This window comes from Aethalodelphis obliquidens, unplaced genomic scaffold (assembly GCF_003676395.1).
Source record: "Aethalodelphis obliquidens isolate GAN/ISIS:26980383/991018 unplaced genomic scaffold, ASM367639v1 scaffold42, whole genome shotgun sequence".
Lineage (NCBI taxonomy): Eukaryota > Metazoa > Chordata > Mammalia > Artiodactyla > Delphinidae > Aethalodelphis > Aethalodelphis obliquidens.
Genome location: NW_020837986.1, coordinates 15,862,473 through 15,874,962, shown reverse-complemented (window position 1 = coordinate 15,874,962; position 12,490 = coordinate 15,862,473). Strand labels below are relative to the sequence as shown.

The following is a 12,490-nucleotide window of genomic DNA, read 5'->3' as shown; positions in this document are numbered from 1 at the left end:
CCAGGGTGAGAGCAGGAGGAGGAGAAGAACCAAGGCCCTGTTCACCAAATATTTCCTGAACCCCAATGATGTACCAAGCGCTGGCCACATGGCACCACGTGGGGCCAGAGTGAAACACCTGGAAGGGGAGGGAAGACAGATACAGAGAGCTGCAACACAAGACAGAGTGGTGGGTGCCCCCTAAGAGATGTCACTATATAAAAAACGGTAAAAGCAAAGGAAAAACGATTAATTCTTTCTGTGTGTGATGAAGGGAAGACTTCACGGTGATGGTGGCCTTCCCCCTGGTCTTTGAGGAATGAATAGGAGCTCAACAGGGGCAGGAGGCAAAAGGGCAGAACTAACAGCATAAGAAATGGCTGTAGGTATGAGGGTTAGTATCACTGGACCACTTCAAAGACTGAAGTGAGGAGAGAAAGGGTTTTATTGGAAGTGCCAGACTATCCATGCAAACAAAAACCAGGCCATGGAGTTTAGACTTTCTTCTCTGGGCCAAGGTCTTCCAAAGTGTGTTCTTTAGCCCTCTCATGGCTCCAGATCCTCATTCTATGAAAGAGTGCTATACCCACAACTGCTGGGAAGTGCATACACAAGTGTATGTGGGGGGCCCTGGGACACCCTCCAGGAATGGACCCTCCTTGACCCGCTCAGGCCAGTGCTCCCCATGTGGTAGCGAGTCTCCAGGATGGTTCCCCATGATCCCTGCCTCCTGGTAGTCAGGTCCTTATATAGTCTCCTCCCATACTGTATCAGGATTGGTCTGTGTGGCCAACAGAATATGGCACAAGCGACAGCATACAATTTCTAGGGTTAGGTCACACAAGACACGCGGCTTCTGCCTTGTTCACTCTCTTGGATTAGTCACTCAGGGGGAAGCTGGCTGCTGTGTTGTGACGATACTCAAGCAGCCCTATGGAAGGTCCACGTGGAGAAGAACTGAGCCCTCCTGCCAGCAGCCGGCACGAACTGATCAGCTGTGTGAAGCCTACCAGCCCCAGTAAAGCCTTCAGATCACTGAAGCCTCATAAGAAACCCTGAGCCAGAACTACCCAACTACACTGCTCCCTGATTTCTAACTGTAAGAAACTGTGTGAGATAATGAATGTTGTTTTACGTTGCTGAGTTTGGGGGTGATTTTTTTTTTATGTGGCAACAGGTAACTAACACGCCATGCTTACTTGACTACAGAGCATTTTGGTGCAGGGATGTGGTATGGGAAGTATGACTAAAGGCCACCAGAAGGCTCTGGTCAGGCAGGGCTTAGAAGATGCTGTAAGCAAGGAGGGCACAGTGTGGTAGAAAAGTGAGAGGCTGCTTCAGGGATGCAGAGGTGAGGATGAGAATGGTGGAACTGTCTTGAGAGCCATTTAGACCAGAGTCCCATCATGGACATGCCACTGTGACAGCATCTGCCATACTCATCACTACTTAATATTTTTCTTCGTATAATTTTAAATCAACTTACTCTTACTTGGCTTCTTGCAAAGCCATAATATCTGAAATGTCATGGGCTTCAGAAGCGTGTTGTGTTTTTACTCATACAGATTACAGTAAATAAACAATAAAATGAAAACCGCTCCTCCTCTTGAAAGCCTGCTTGGGAGCCTCAGTCGTCCATGTAAAATGCTAATTTTGGAGGCAGAAGTGACGGGTCTTGCTTGTTCCTGATCAAGATGAGGAGGGGGCCACCAACACCTTCTCTTGCCCACCAAAGGTTATTTCTACACGTTCCTTGCTCCAGGATCATCCTCCTCCCTCCTTCCTCGGTGTCCCTCTCTTCTCCTCAGCCTCAGGCTTACAGTCCAAAGTCCAGGCCTTGACCCTCCCGCTTCCCACTTGCCAAGAGGCAGGGAAGCCTGAAGACAGCTTTGATCACAGCAGGTCCCTGATTACTGTTGATGAATATGCTAATGAGGCAGCAACCCTGACTCCTCCCTCCAGCCCCCAGGACCAGCTTAGGGGCAGTGAGGCTCCCCAGGGACAGGACCACCTGGGGGTAGATAAGGTCAGAAGGAGATGGGCTGTGGAGCCATCCCAGATCACTCTGCCCTTTACTCTGTCATCTAGCCCAGGAAAGGTGCCTGGAAGGCGCTCAGACAGTGAGGAAAGAGCTATAGAGAAAGAAAGAGGCCTTAACAGAGGAGGGGTGGAGGCTAAGCGAGCACACAATCCCCTGGACCCCTCAACATACCCTATCTACACAGACACTCCTGTACTTCCCAGGCCAAGAGTCAATCAATAATGCTGAGCTTCCTCTCCCATCCATCCCTCTTGGCAAATACCAGTCAGTCCTGGGTCCTGGCTGCCTGGGGTTCCTACCAGGCTCCTAAGGACCAGACCTGGGAAGTCTGCCCTAAGCCCCAAGCCAAGCTCCCTTCACAGGGCCTGCCCTCTCAGCAGGAGGGGATTCCTAGGGAGAGTGGTTGGGGGGACCAGGGGAGGGGAAAGGGAGCAGGTATCCCTGCCTGGGGTCTGTGGACCAGTAGCCAGTGCTGCCAGCTGCAGGGCATCAAGGGGCTGCACTGACCTACTCCACAGTGGGATCAGGCTCCATTCTACTTCCCTCGAGGCAGCCCAGCATCAGCCTCCATTCTCCACCTTGCTTAGTGGGTCTGAGGCACAATCACACACATCCACGCAAAGCAATGGGACAGAGGCGGCTAGTTTATAGCTCTGGGACAGGGATCACTATCATGAATGACAGCGGAACAATATGACCCCAAGCAGACCAGGAGAGGATGGCAGAATAGGCAAGACCCCTGCTGGGCATGCCCAGGACTGCTCCTGGTCTGCGAATGTCTCCAGTTTACCCTGTTCATACCCCTGTGACACAAGTGAGAAGACCAAGGTGAAATGGAAAAGGTTTTGGTTTAAAGAAATTCTCAGGGCTTCCCTGGTGGCACAGTGGTTGAGAGTCCACCTGCCGATGCAGGGGACACGGGTTCGTGCCCCGGTCCGGGAAGATCCCACATGCCGCGGAGCGGCTAGGCCCATAAGCCATGGCCGCTGAGCCAGCACGTCCGGAGCCTGTGCTCCGCAACGAGAGAGGCCACGACAGCGAGAGGCCCGCATACGCAAATAAATAAATAAATAAATAAATAAATAAAATAAAGAAATCCTCATATTTCCTATGAACACAGAGAAGGACATGAGGATTAGAACAGCAGCTAGAGTGCCAGATGCAAGTCTGTCTGGACTTCTGGTTCCCCCAGGCACCTCCATGGCCTACCTGCCAGTGCAGTGGGTGACCAATCAGCATCCCTGAGCAGAGCTGCAAGCTGCAAAGGGAGAGGGTGCGGAGCGGGAGGGGGAGACTTCTGCTCTTCTCCCCTTGGGAAGAGCTGATGCTCTTGTAATGAGAAAGCAAACCAAGATTAAAGAACAGAAAGAAAGAGACACAGAAATATGCTCAAACAGCTCAGAAGATAGACCCGGGCCGTGGAGAGGTCTGAGAGGCCTGCTGGGGCACGCTGGGAGAAGACATGTGCTCCCACAGTACCTTAGAGGCAGAGATGTGGATGAAGGCCAAGGTCTCTGATTCTGTGGTCTCCAAAGTGGGGTGGCCCTTGCAGAGAAACTGCAAGGATGTTTATTGATAGGAATCCTTTATCTAGAAGAAGGGAGAGAGGCAGGAGGAGAGCCCCAGAAGTCTGGAGAGGCAAGTGTTTTATCTGGGTTTCCCCAGAAGCAGACCCTGAGACAAGGATTCATATGTGAACACTTTATGTGGGAGGTGTCCAGGAAACCTTGGCGGGTATGGGGAGTGAGAGAGAGAAGGAAAGGCAGTCCCTAACAGGTGCATTATCCAAGAGTAACCACTGTGGGCAGCTGCAGCTCAGCCGCCAGGGAGCTCTGGAAACAAGTCTAGAACATGTGCTTCAGCTAGTCAGAGGGCTGAGCAAGGGAGCTGGGGTCTTCATCGTCCAACTCCAGTCAGTCACTGGCTGAGGGCTTCTGGGGCGTCATCTCTCAGGTGCTTCTGGCCTGTTGTGCAGGTGGGTGGAGCAGGCTCTGGCCGTCTAAGAGTCTTAGGAGGCAGTTGCTGGCAGAGGAAGCGGACCCTTTCCCAAGGGTCCCCAGGGACATGGGTGGGGTAGCAACTCCCAGCCATCCAGAGGCCTGCGGTGTGATGGAAGCCAGCAAAGCTACAGCCCAAGGGCTTGCGTGCAGCCTGGCAATATGCACGAGAACTGCCTCACTTGGTGCGTGTATTGCTGGAGCCTATAATTCAGAAACGTCTCATTCACTTAGCGTGATTAGTGCACAAAGCGTGCCACATACACGCCTTTTCCAGGTAAATGCAGCTGAGTGATGAAAACAGCCACATTAACCACTTTTGTAAGACTCCCAAATGATTTACACATCTCCTTGCTTTCTTAAAAAGACTGTTTTCAACAAAATGTTCAAAACATTTTCCTATCAACTCCGGAGTGTGCTGAGGTGGTGGGGCATGTGCTCCTGTAAAGAGCACGGATGTGGGAGGAGAAAGTGCTCATCTTCATATTTCCACCAGGGCCCACTCACCCCCTTCCCATCTTTTGAAATAGCCCCCAAATTAAAGGAGACTGGGACAGAAAAGCTTCGGTGTGCACAGCTATTTTTTTGGTTGGAGGACATCCGAGCATGGGTGTGTGTGGGCTTCCTGAGTACTGTGCTGGGAATCCAGGTTGAAGGTGACACCAAGGGCAACCTGACCTTCACAGCCTGAGTCATTCAGGTAACCTGTGCTTCAGAGTACAGGGGGATGCATCTGGGGGCATCTGGGGGCTGCAGAGTTGTCTGGCTGCTATTGCTTGGCCACCCAGGAGTCCCTGGAGATGCTCCTTTTCGAGGCTGAGCAGGTTGCCCCAGGAACTTTCTTGCAGCAGCTGGACCTCGCCACAGCTGTCTAGGACAGACGACGCCTCCCTCACAGTCAGTCTCGGCTCTCGGGTCAGAAGGCCATTCATAAGTCTTAACATCCTTGATTAGGTACTTATTATAAGTGCTAGCAATTTAAAACAAGCATCTCAAATCTCACAGAGGACAATGGCCGAGACTGGAGCTTTGGCCTTCCCCCAGAGGCACCTTCAGGCCTTTGTCTCCCCTGCACCCCTCTGCCCTCTACTAAATGCTAACTCTTGCCTGCCTTGGCAGCCCAAGGTTCCGAGCAGTGCCTTGGCTTGGGCCTGATCCATCTTGGAATCTGGGATGCTGGGGAAATGGGGAGAAGCCCTGTTGTTATCAGCAGTTGGGGGAGGCTCCTTTTTGATCCCCCCTCCACCCTGGAGGTGGAAGGAGTAAAAGTGTGTATTTCCTGCATCTCATCCTTTGTCTCAGATTTCCCTACTGTCTCTGCTAAATCTAGATCTTCTTTTCCCCATACTAGCATGGTTGCGTAAGTCCCACCTTCCTCTCCTCTGCATCCTCTCTTCCTCCAAGCCTCCTACTGGCCATAGCTCTCCCTGCAGGCATCCTTTGGGTCCCTGGGACTGCTGAGAATCATCAAGCTGGGCCTGGCATTCCTGACTCCAGCCAAGATCTATTGGCCTAGCCCAGAGCCTGGGAAGATAAAAGCAGAGGCTCACTGGGGTGAACCCACCCCAACAATGCGACAGTGCAGGCAGGAGGACCTGGTGCCTAGAGGCAGCTGCCCAGAACCTGAGTCTAGAAGGGCCTGCCAGAGATGAGGCTTTGGGGCTGCTTCATATCCCCTGTCCCACTGCCCCAGCAGGGGCTCTGCTCACTTGTCCCAGGAAATTATCTCAGCCATCAGGTCCCTGGATGAGGGGGGAGGGGAGGATCTCACTAGCCAGCTTTCCCATGTTTCCTCTTGCTCTCAATTCTACCCAAAGACTGTCCACCCTCTTCTCTGTGCCCACCCCCCTCGCCACCCACCCACAGGCCTGCCTGCCAGGTCCCAGGCTGAGGAAGAGCTATTAATTATTAAAGCAAACAAAAGCATTTCCTAGCAGGGATGCTAGCCTGCTGCTGCTTACAGGAAATGCGGCCCCAGCTGGCTTCCCTCTCATGGCCCAGCTAGTGTTCTGGGACCAGCTCAAGGGGGAGGGCTAGCCTGGGTGCTCCAGGAGTCTCCCCAGGCTGGGAGTCACATCAGAAGGAGAGTAGAACTGCTTCTGTGCTGAGAGATAAAGTCCTGTTGGCCCAGGGTAGGCCAGGGATCCTTGTGCAGAGTTCCCCACCAGGAAGACCCTGCCAGCCTTTCCTCTTACCTCCAGTGTATGGTATGCAGCCTCTCTTTTCTCCCTACCCCTCTTGCGCTCAGAACTTTCCTTCCTGTTGGCAGGCCCTCCCTCACTGATCTTAGCAGGCTCTGGGCTTTCTCCTCCTTCTCCACCTTCTGAAAAACCCTGGCGCTGTAAAGATGGGCAGCAGCAGCTGCTCCAGTACCTGGTTCCTGGGGTCAGGTAGATCACCAACGTGGACAGCGGAGCCCAACAAAAACGAACTTAGTAACCTTCTAACACGCACGCCTGCTTCCTGCAGCAGATACTCATTACCCCCTATTGACTGCTCGAGCCTGGTGCTGTGGACACGAGGATGAATGAGCCACCATCCATGCCCTAAAGGAAGGTGTAGGCTGGCAGGGCAAGGAAGCCCAGGACAGGCAGGGCACAGCTGACTCTGGCCTGTGAGAAGCATCCTTAGACAGCACTAAGAACTGCTCCCCTGGGCCGGATGGGAGGGCACAGAGAGAGAAGGTGCTGGGGGGAGGGTTCCAGAGGTTGTAAGATTTTATTCAGTGGGTGTGTGGGTGCTGGGAGCAGGGGAACTGTTTCAAGAGACATTGTTGGATGCCAAGAGTCATACAGAGGCTGAGAGGAAGCTTGGGATCAGACTGTGATGGGCCTCGAATGCTGAGTATCTGGGAGGAAGTGTGTGTGTGTGGGTCACTGAAGTTTTTAATTGGGGAGGGACACCATCAGAGAAGAGTTCTTTGGAAATGTTTCTTTGGCCCCTGGTGCATGGCAGACGGTTTGCGGGGGCGGGGGCGAGGTGGGAGGCTGGGACAGTGGGCTAGCAGGCTGAGGTGATACACTGGGGTTAACCTTCAAGCCAGGGAGGAAAGTCGTGGAGGGCAAGAGTGTGTGTCATGGTTACGAGCTGGCCGTGGGCACTGTGATTAGGAATAGGACCCAGAGGCACCGTCCAGAAGCCTTGACAAGCTGGCGGCTGTGGGGTGAAGGCAAAGAGGGCATCAAAGACAGCTGTCAGACCCCAAGCAACCTAGCAGGGAGTGTTCCAGGGCAAGTTCCTCCGAGACAGAGGGAGAGGAGCCTTCGGAGGTGGAAGAGGGGGGCGGGGCAGGGAAAGGAATTCCTGTCATTGTTGTTTTAGGATGAAAAGACCCAAATAGAGGACTGATGGAGGATCAAGAACCAACGGATGAGACGATGACATCTCAGGAAGAATGAGAAAGAAGTACCTCCCACCTGCTCCCATCGGCAGGAGGTGCCCAGAGGCAACCAAATGTGTGGGGGCTCCCAATCTGTGTCCTGAGACAGAGAAGCCTCTGGACTTGGAGATGAGCAGCCCAGGCCTGAAGAAATTCCTCTCTTCAAACTGGGGAGGCCTTCTGAGTCCTGGTGATGTGGCCCTGGGGACTCAGACTGGACACCTCAACCCCACTCAAGACCTCTTCCTCAGGTGCAGACAACAATCTCATGGGAAGAGCCTCATCGCCACACTTCCTGCACCCACACAGGCTACAAGGGCACTGCCTCCTTCCCATCGGCTTCCTGCTCATCAAACCTGCTGACAGGGACAGAGGGGAGTGTCAGAGAGAAGTAGGAACCTTAAACCATGAGGCCCCACTGGAAAACTTCGTCCTCTCTTACAAGGAGCTCTCATCACAAAGGCGGTGGTGGAGAAAAAGACAAAGAAATTGACCAACTCAAATTAAGTGAAAAACCAGAACCAAAAGAAAAACAAACAGGATACAGAATTATATGTATAACACAGGAAAAAAGTATGTTAATGGGAAGATGGGAAGGAAATACACTAAATTATTGACAGTAGCTATTTAGAGAGATGGGGTTTTGTTTTCATTTTTTTTCTAGAAAAGTTATATCATGAGTAAAAATATGGATATTAATTCATAGGCAAGACCCTTTCTCTTCCTAAAAAGGTGAGCTCCAGAGAGAGGCCCTGGTGCTCCCTCTGGACAGTCATGAAAGCACAGGAATGCAGGAACACCATTCAGTTTGAACATGAAACAAGGTGTGTGTCTGTTAAGGGGTGAGGTTGGGGTTGGTGGTGGGGTGGTATCCCCTGAACAGGATTGGGGATGTGAATGTGTGGCTGGCATCCAGGTCTGGTCTGCCCTGGAAACCCCCCAGCAGAATCCCTTCCAGCTGCTGGACAATCAGCTGCTCAGACCTCTGGGAAGCCCAGCTCCCAAGTGTCCCATATGTCTGCAGAGGCAGCACCTCCCTAGTCCCAGGCACTGAGAACTCCAGGTAGGATGTCTAACCTCCCCTCCCCTTGCTCACAACTGGGGATACAAAAAGCCCAGGTGCTGTGGGGGGCTGGTCAACGAACCATTATGCTTCCTTTCCAAATCCAGGAGTCCATCCCCCACCCAGGCTCCCTGCCCAGACTCCTGAAAAGGAGTCAGAGGAGATGGGTGTGGGTGCTGGGTTCCCAGGGATCCCCTGCCTTGGGTAGGACCCACCAGAAAAACACCTGGAGGGACCTGAGCGGCCCTGACCCATCCTCAGCCCCAATCATTCCACCAAGCCGACTGCCCACCTCATCTCTTCCCCACCAGCCGCTTCTCCAGCTCCACACGTCCCCATCCTCCAACTCTGAGGGATGTGAGAAAGCAGAAAGGGGGCTGGGATTCGTGCCTTTCCTGGCCGAGATCTATGGAACTCGACAAGGAGGGGCACTTAACTGCCTGAGAAGGAGGGGTGAGCAGTTCCTTAACAGCTGGTGGCTGTGGGACTGCGGGCAGCCGGGAGACCTCCTCCTCTAGAGCCATGGACTGCTGGGCCAGCGAGCGGTAGTCAGAAATCAGAGCCGGGACATCCAGGAGTGGAGGCAGAAGCCCCGCCCCGGCCCGCCCCACATTCTCAGGAAGAAGCAGAGGCGCTCAGGGAGAGGTGGGCACAAGAGCTTGCCGGGACAGTGCAGAGTTGGGGCTCCCTCCAACCCCTCGCCCCAGCAGCTCAGCAAGCTGAGAGAAGGCGGCGCGGAGCCGTCCAACCCGAGCGCGCCCTGTCGCGTCCGAGCGCTTACCTCTGCGCCGCGGTGCTGGCGTCCAGGATGCCCGCGCCCTGCATCCAGGAGCGCACCGAGCCCAGGCCGGCGGGCAGCAGCGGCTCCTCCTTCAGGTTCAGCCCGCCGCGGGGCAGAGCGTCCTGCGCAGGAAACATAAGGGCGCGCAATCGGTGGGCGCTCCCACAGCCGGGGATCCGGTCCCGCCGAGGCTGCGGGGCGTCTCAGCTCCGCCCGCCCGACGGCACCCGGCGCCTGCAGGAGCGCAGCGCAGCGCCAGTCCCGGCCGCTCAGTGCGCGCCAGCCTCCTGGGCGCTCCCTCGGAGAAAGCGGGTCCGCGAGCGCCGGCGCTGTCCCCTCCCCTCCCGGGGCGCGGGGCGGGGAGATGGAGGGATTTCCCCGCGGCCTGAGCGCCGGCGGGCTGACTGAGCGCGGGGCGGTGAGGGAGGGGAGCGGAGACGGCACCCGGTCCGCGCAGAGGCGCCCTAGAGGCGCGCTCTGGCGGCTGCCCAGGGCCGCGGTCGTCGGAGGGGGGGGCCCGAGCACCCCTTGAACTGCCTCAGGCGAGGCGGGGGCGCGGGGCTGCCCGCCCTTTCCCCCTCGCCGCCCCCACCTCCCGCCCACCCGCCCGCGGCGCCGGCGCGGGACGCTGATTACCATCCAGGAGGAGGAGGCTGCGGGCGCGGAGCTCGGCGGCGGCGGCGGCGGCGGCGACTGCGGCGGTAGCGGCGGCAGGAGCAGCAGCAGCCGTGCGTCCCGAGGAAAGGCAGGGGCAGCGCCGGGCCAGCAGACGCCTCCGCCGCCGGCGCCCCGCGTGCTCCGGCGCCCCGGCCCTGCCGCAGCCCCGGGCGGCAGCACCTGGAGCAGCAGTAGCAGCAGCCCGGCCGACTCTCCCCTGGGCCCGGTTCCCGCGCCGCCCCGCCGCGGCCGCCGCCGCCCGCCGCTCCCCGGAGCCTGGCCGCGGGCCCGGGCCATCCCGCCGCCGCCGCCGCCACCGCCGCCGCTCCCGGGGGAGCGGGAGCCGAAGGCAGGGAGAGCGGGCGGGAGGAGGGATGGCGGGAGCTGGCGGGCCCAGGGGACTGGGGGCCGGGGGAGGCGGGGGCGGGGCGGCGCGACCGGCCGAGGGGCGGCCAGGGACGTGACATCATCGGGGGAGGAGCGGCCGGGCCCGGGCCGCCGCGGCGGGGCGGACCCTGGCGAGTCGGTCGCCGGGGCTGGGGGCTGCGGCCTGCCCGAGGCCGCGGGAAGGAACGGGAGGGACCAGCGTGGGCCCGGGAGGCCCGGGCAAAGAGCTGACCGGGCTGCGAGGCGGGGGAGCCCGGGCGAAGCCGGAGGAGCGAGCAGGGCCGCACTCAGAAACCTCCACCGCCTCCGGGTCGCCACTGGACGAAGTCCCGGCTTCTTCTCCACTCATCTTCGTCTCCCAAGTACCCGCCGTACTCTCCACGCCGACGCCCGGTTCCTGCACTTGCCGCTCATTTTGACGCCTTCAGGCTTTTACTCTTGATGTTCTTTGCTCGCCCCATTGGTCCTGTCCGCCTTCCCCTGACCTCGGTTTAACCTCAGCCTGGGACTCAAACCTTTCTCCCTTAGGCTGGGCCCCAGACGCGCCGAGCGCCGTCCCTGCATCCCCCATCCCTAGTCCAGTCCGTGGCTTGTCTAAACACTAAAGCATTTTCGTTTCCAACCTGTGCCTTTCAGACACCTCTTGGTTTTTGATGCAAGTTGGATACTGAGTTAGGACTCACTTCCTCTTGTTCCCCAGCCAGAGAATCTTCCCTCTCAGATTTCATTCCTCTTAGTTCCTGGGCCAGAAATCATCTCGCCCTTGACCCGAGGGCTGAGCCGTTTCTGACCCTCTCCCCATATTCTGGCTTGGTGTGTCCTGACCAGGCTTTGAACAAGCCCAGAATGAGTCCAGCACTTTCCTGCAGAACAGCATGGGGGTGGCCTACCCAGCCTGCTGCTTCATTTTCAGACACCCCTGGAATATCACTTTCCTGCCCCCATCCCATCCTCTGACTCCCATCCTCTTTTGGGGGGCCTCCAAGTGTGCAGTTAGTGGTCCACCCCACATGGACCCAAATGAAGGTCCCAGGGCCACTACTGGGCCTCCTACTACCCCAGAGGCACCCCCACCTCCTTTTCTGACCTATGCCCCCCTCCCCATCACCTGCGGGGGCTGTCACTCCCACCCAGACTTCTCAAGGTCTCAGTTTTTACCCCAGGGATTATCAAAGGTAGTCTCTCCTTAAGGTGAATTCTTATACCAGTCTTTTTCTCCATCTCCTTATCTGACTCTAAATCCTTGCTCCTCCCAGTGTGGTCCCTGGACCAGCAGCTTCAGCATTAAGTGGGAGCTTGTCAGAAATGCAGAATCTTAGGCCCTGCCCAGACCTGCTAAATCAGAGCCGACCTTGTACCATGATTCCATGTGATTTGCATGCACATTACATTTGAGAAGCAATGCTCCAGAGAAACCCCCCAAGGCTGTTACATACTTGCTCCACCCCTCTCTCCAACCTTCAAACCTACCTCTGGCTCTCTAAAATTTCCAACAGACAGCCTACCTCTTATTTACTGGAGAGATTACAGGGAATCTTGGCAGAATCCTGCTGGCCTTCTCAGCCGTCCATGTTTTTCCTCCTTTCTCAGTCTTCTCACCCATTCTTTTTTCCCCCTGCACCCAGAGAAGCATGTGGGCTCAGGGACCTCTTTGCTCAGTCCCTTCTTCTGCACCTCCTGATGTTGTCCCATGCAATCTGTTCGTGTGTTGACACTCCTTTCCTCTGCTCAGACCTCCCCATTCTTAAAAGAACCCTCCCTTTGTCCCCGCCTCCTCCTCCTCCTACTTGTGCCACTCCTGTTTCTGAGAAAGTTCACAGGTGCACTCCGCCAAGGCTGCCTTGCCAGCCCCCAGCAAGCCACTCTTGAAGCCCTGTTGGTCTGGCTCCCTTCCAGTTCTGCCGCTGTTTGTTCCTCTCTCTCGGCCTCAGGCCCTCTGACCCCCGTGCAGCACTGGGCTCGGCGCACCTGCCTCCTCCACACACCTGGGAAGGCCATCCTGATGACCAGAGCACACCGTCTCTCCTCTTACCCCTGGGTGCGCCCCAGCTTGCTGTGTCCTGCTCCCTTCTCCTTTTCTTCTCTTAGAGAACTCAGGCTTTTCCACAGTCCCAGGTGACATCTTTGGGGAAATGATGTCCTAGTGTGGGCCTCCATCTGCTTCTGTCAGTCCTGAACATCCACTGGTGAGGACAGAGCTGTCCTT

The 12,490-nt window shown here is 56.5% G+C and overlaps 1 protein-coding gene across 5 annotated transcripts in view; it reads right to left on the bottom strand.

The window, feature by feature from the left end:
- Positions 1-12,490, bottom strand: part of EBF4 (EBF transcription factor 4) — a 57,592-nt gene extending 45,102 nt beyond the window's left edge. For 4 of the 5 annotated variants that reach the window (XR_003427205.1, XR_003427204.1, XM_027078734.1 and 1 more), the window contains exons 1-2: positions 9,877-10,268; positions 9,241-9,362 (exon numbers count right to left, since the gene is read on the bottom strand). Coding sequence is in view for 2 of the 5 variants with exons in the window: in XM_027078734.1 (XP_026934535.1) it covers positions 9,241-9,362; positions 9,877-10,194 (440 nt within the window). In the remaining 3 variants the exon portion in view is untranslated. Of the gene's footprint in view, positions 1-9,240; positions 9,363-9,876; positions 10,269-11,789 lie in introns of those variants that run through there. The other variant, XR_003427206.1, reaches the window with a different exon arrangement.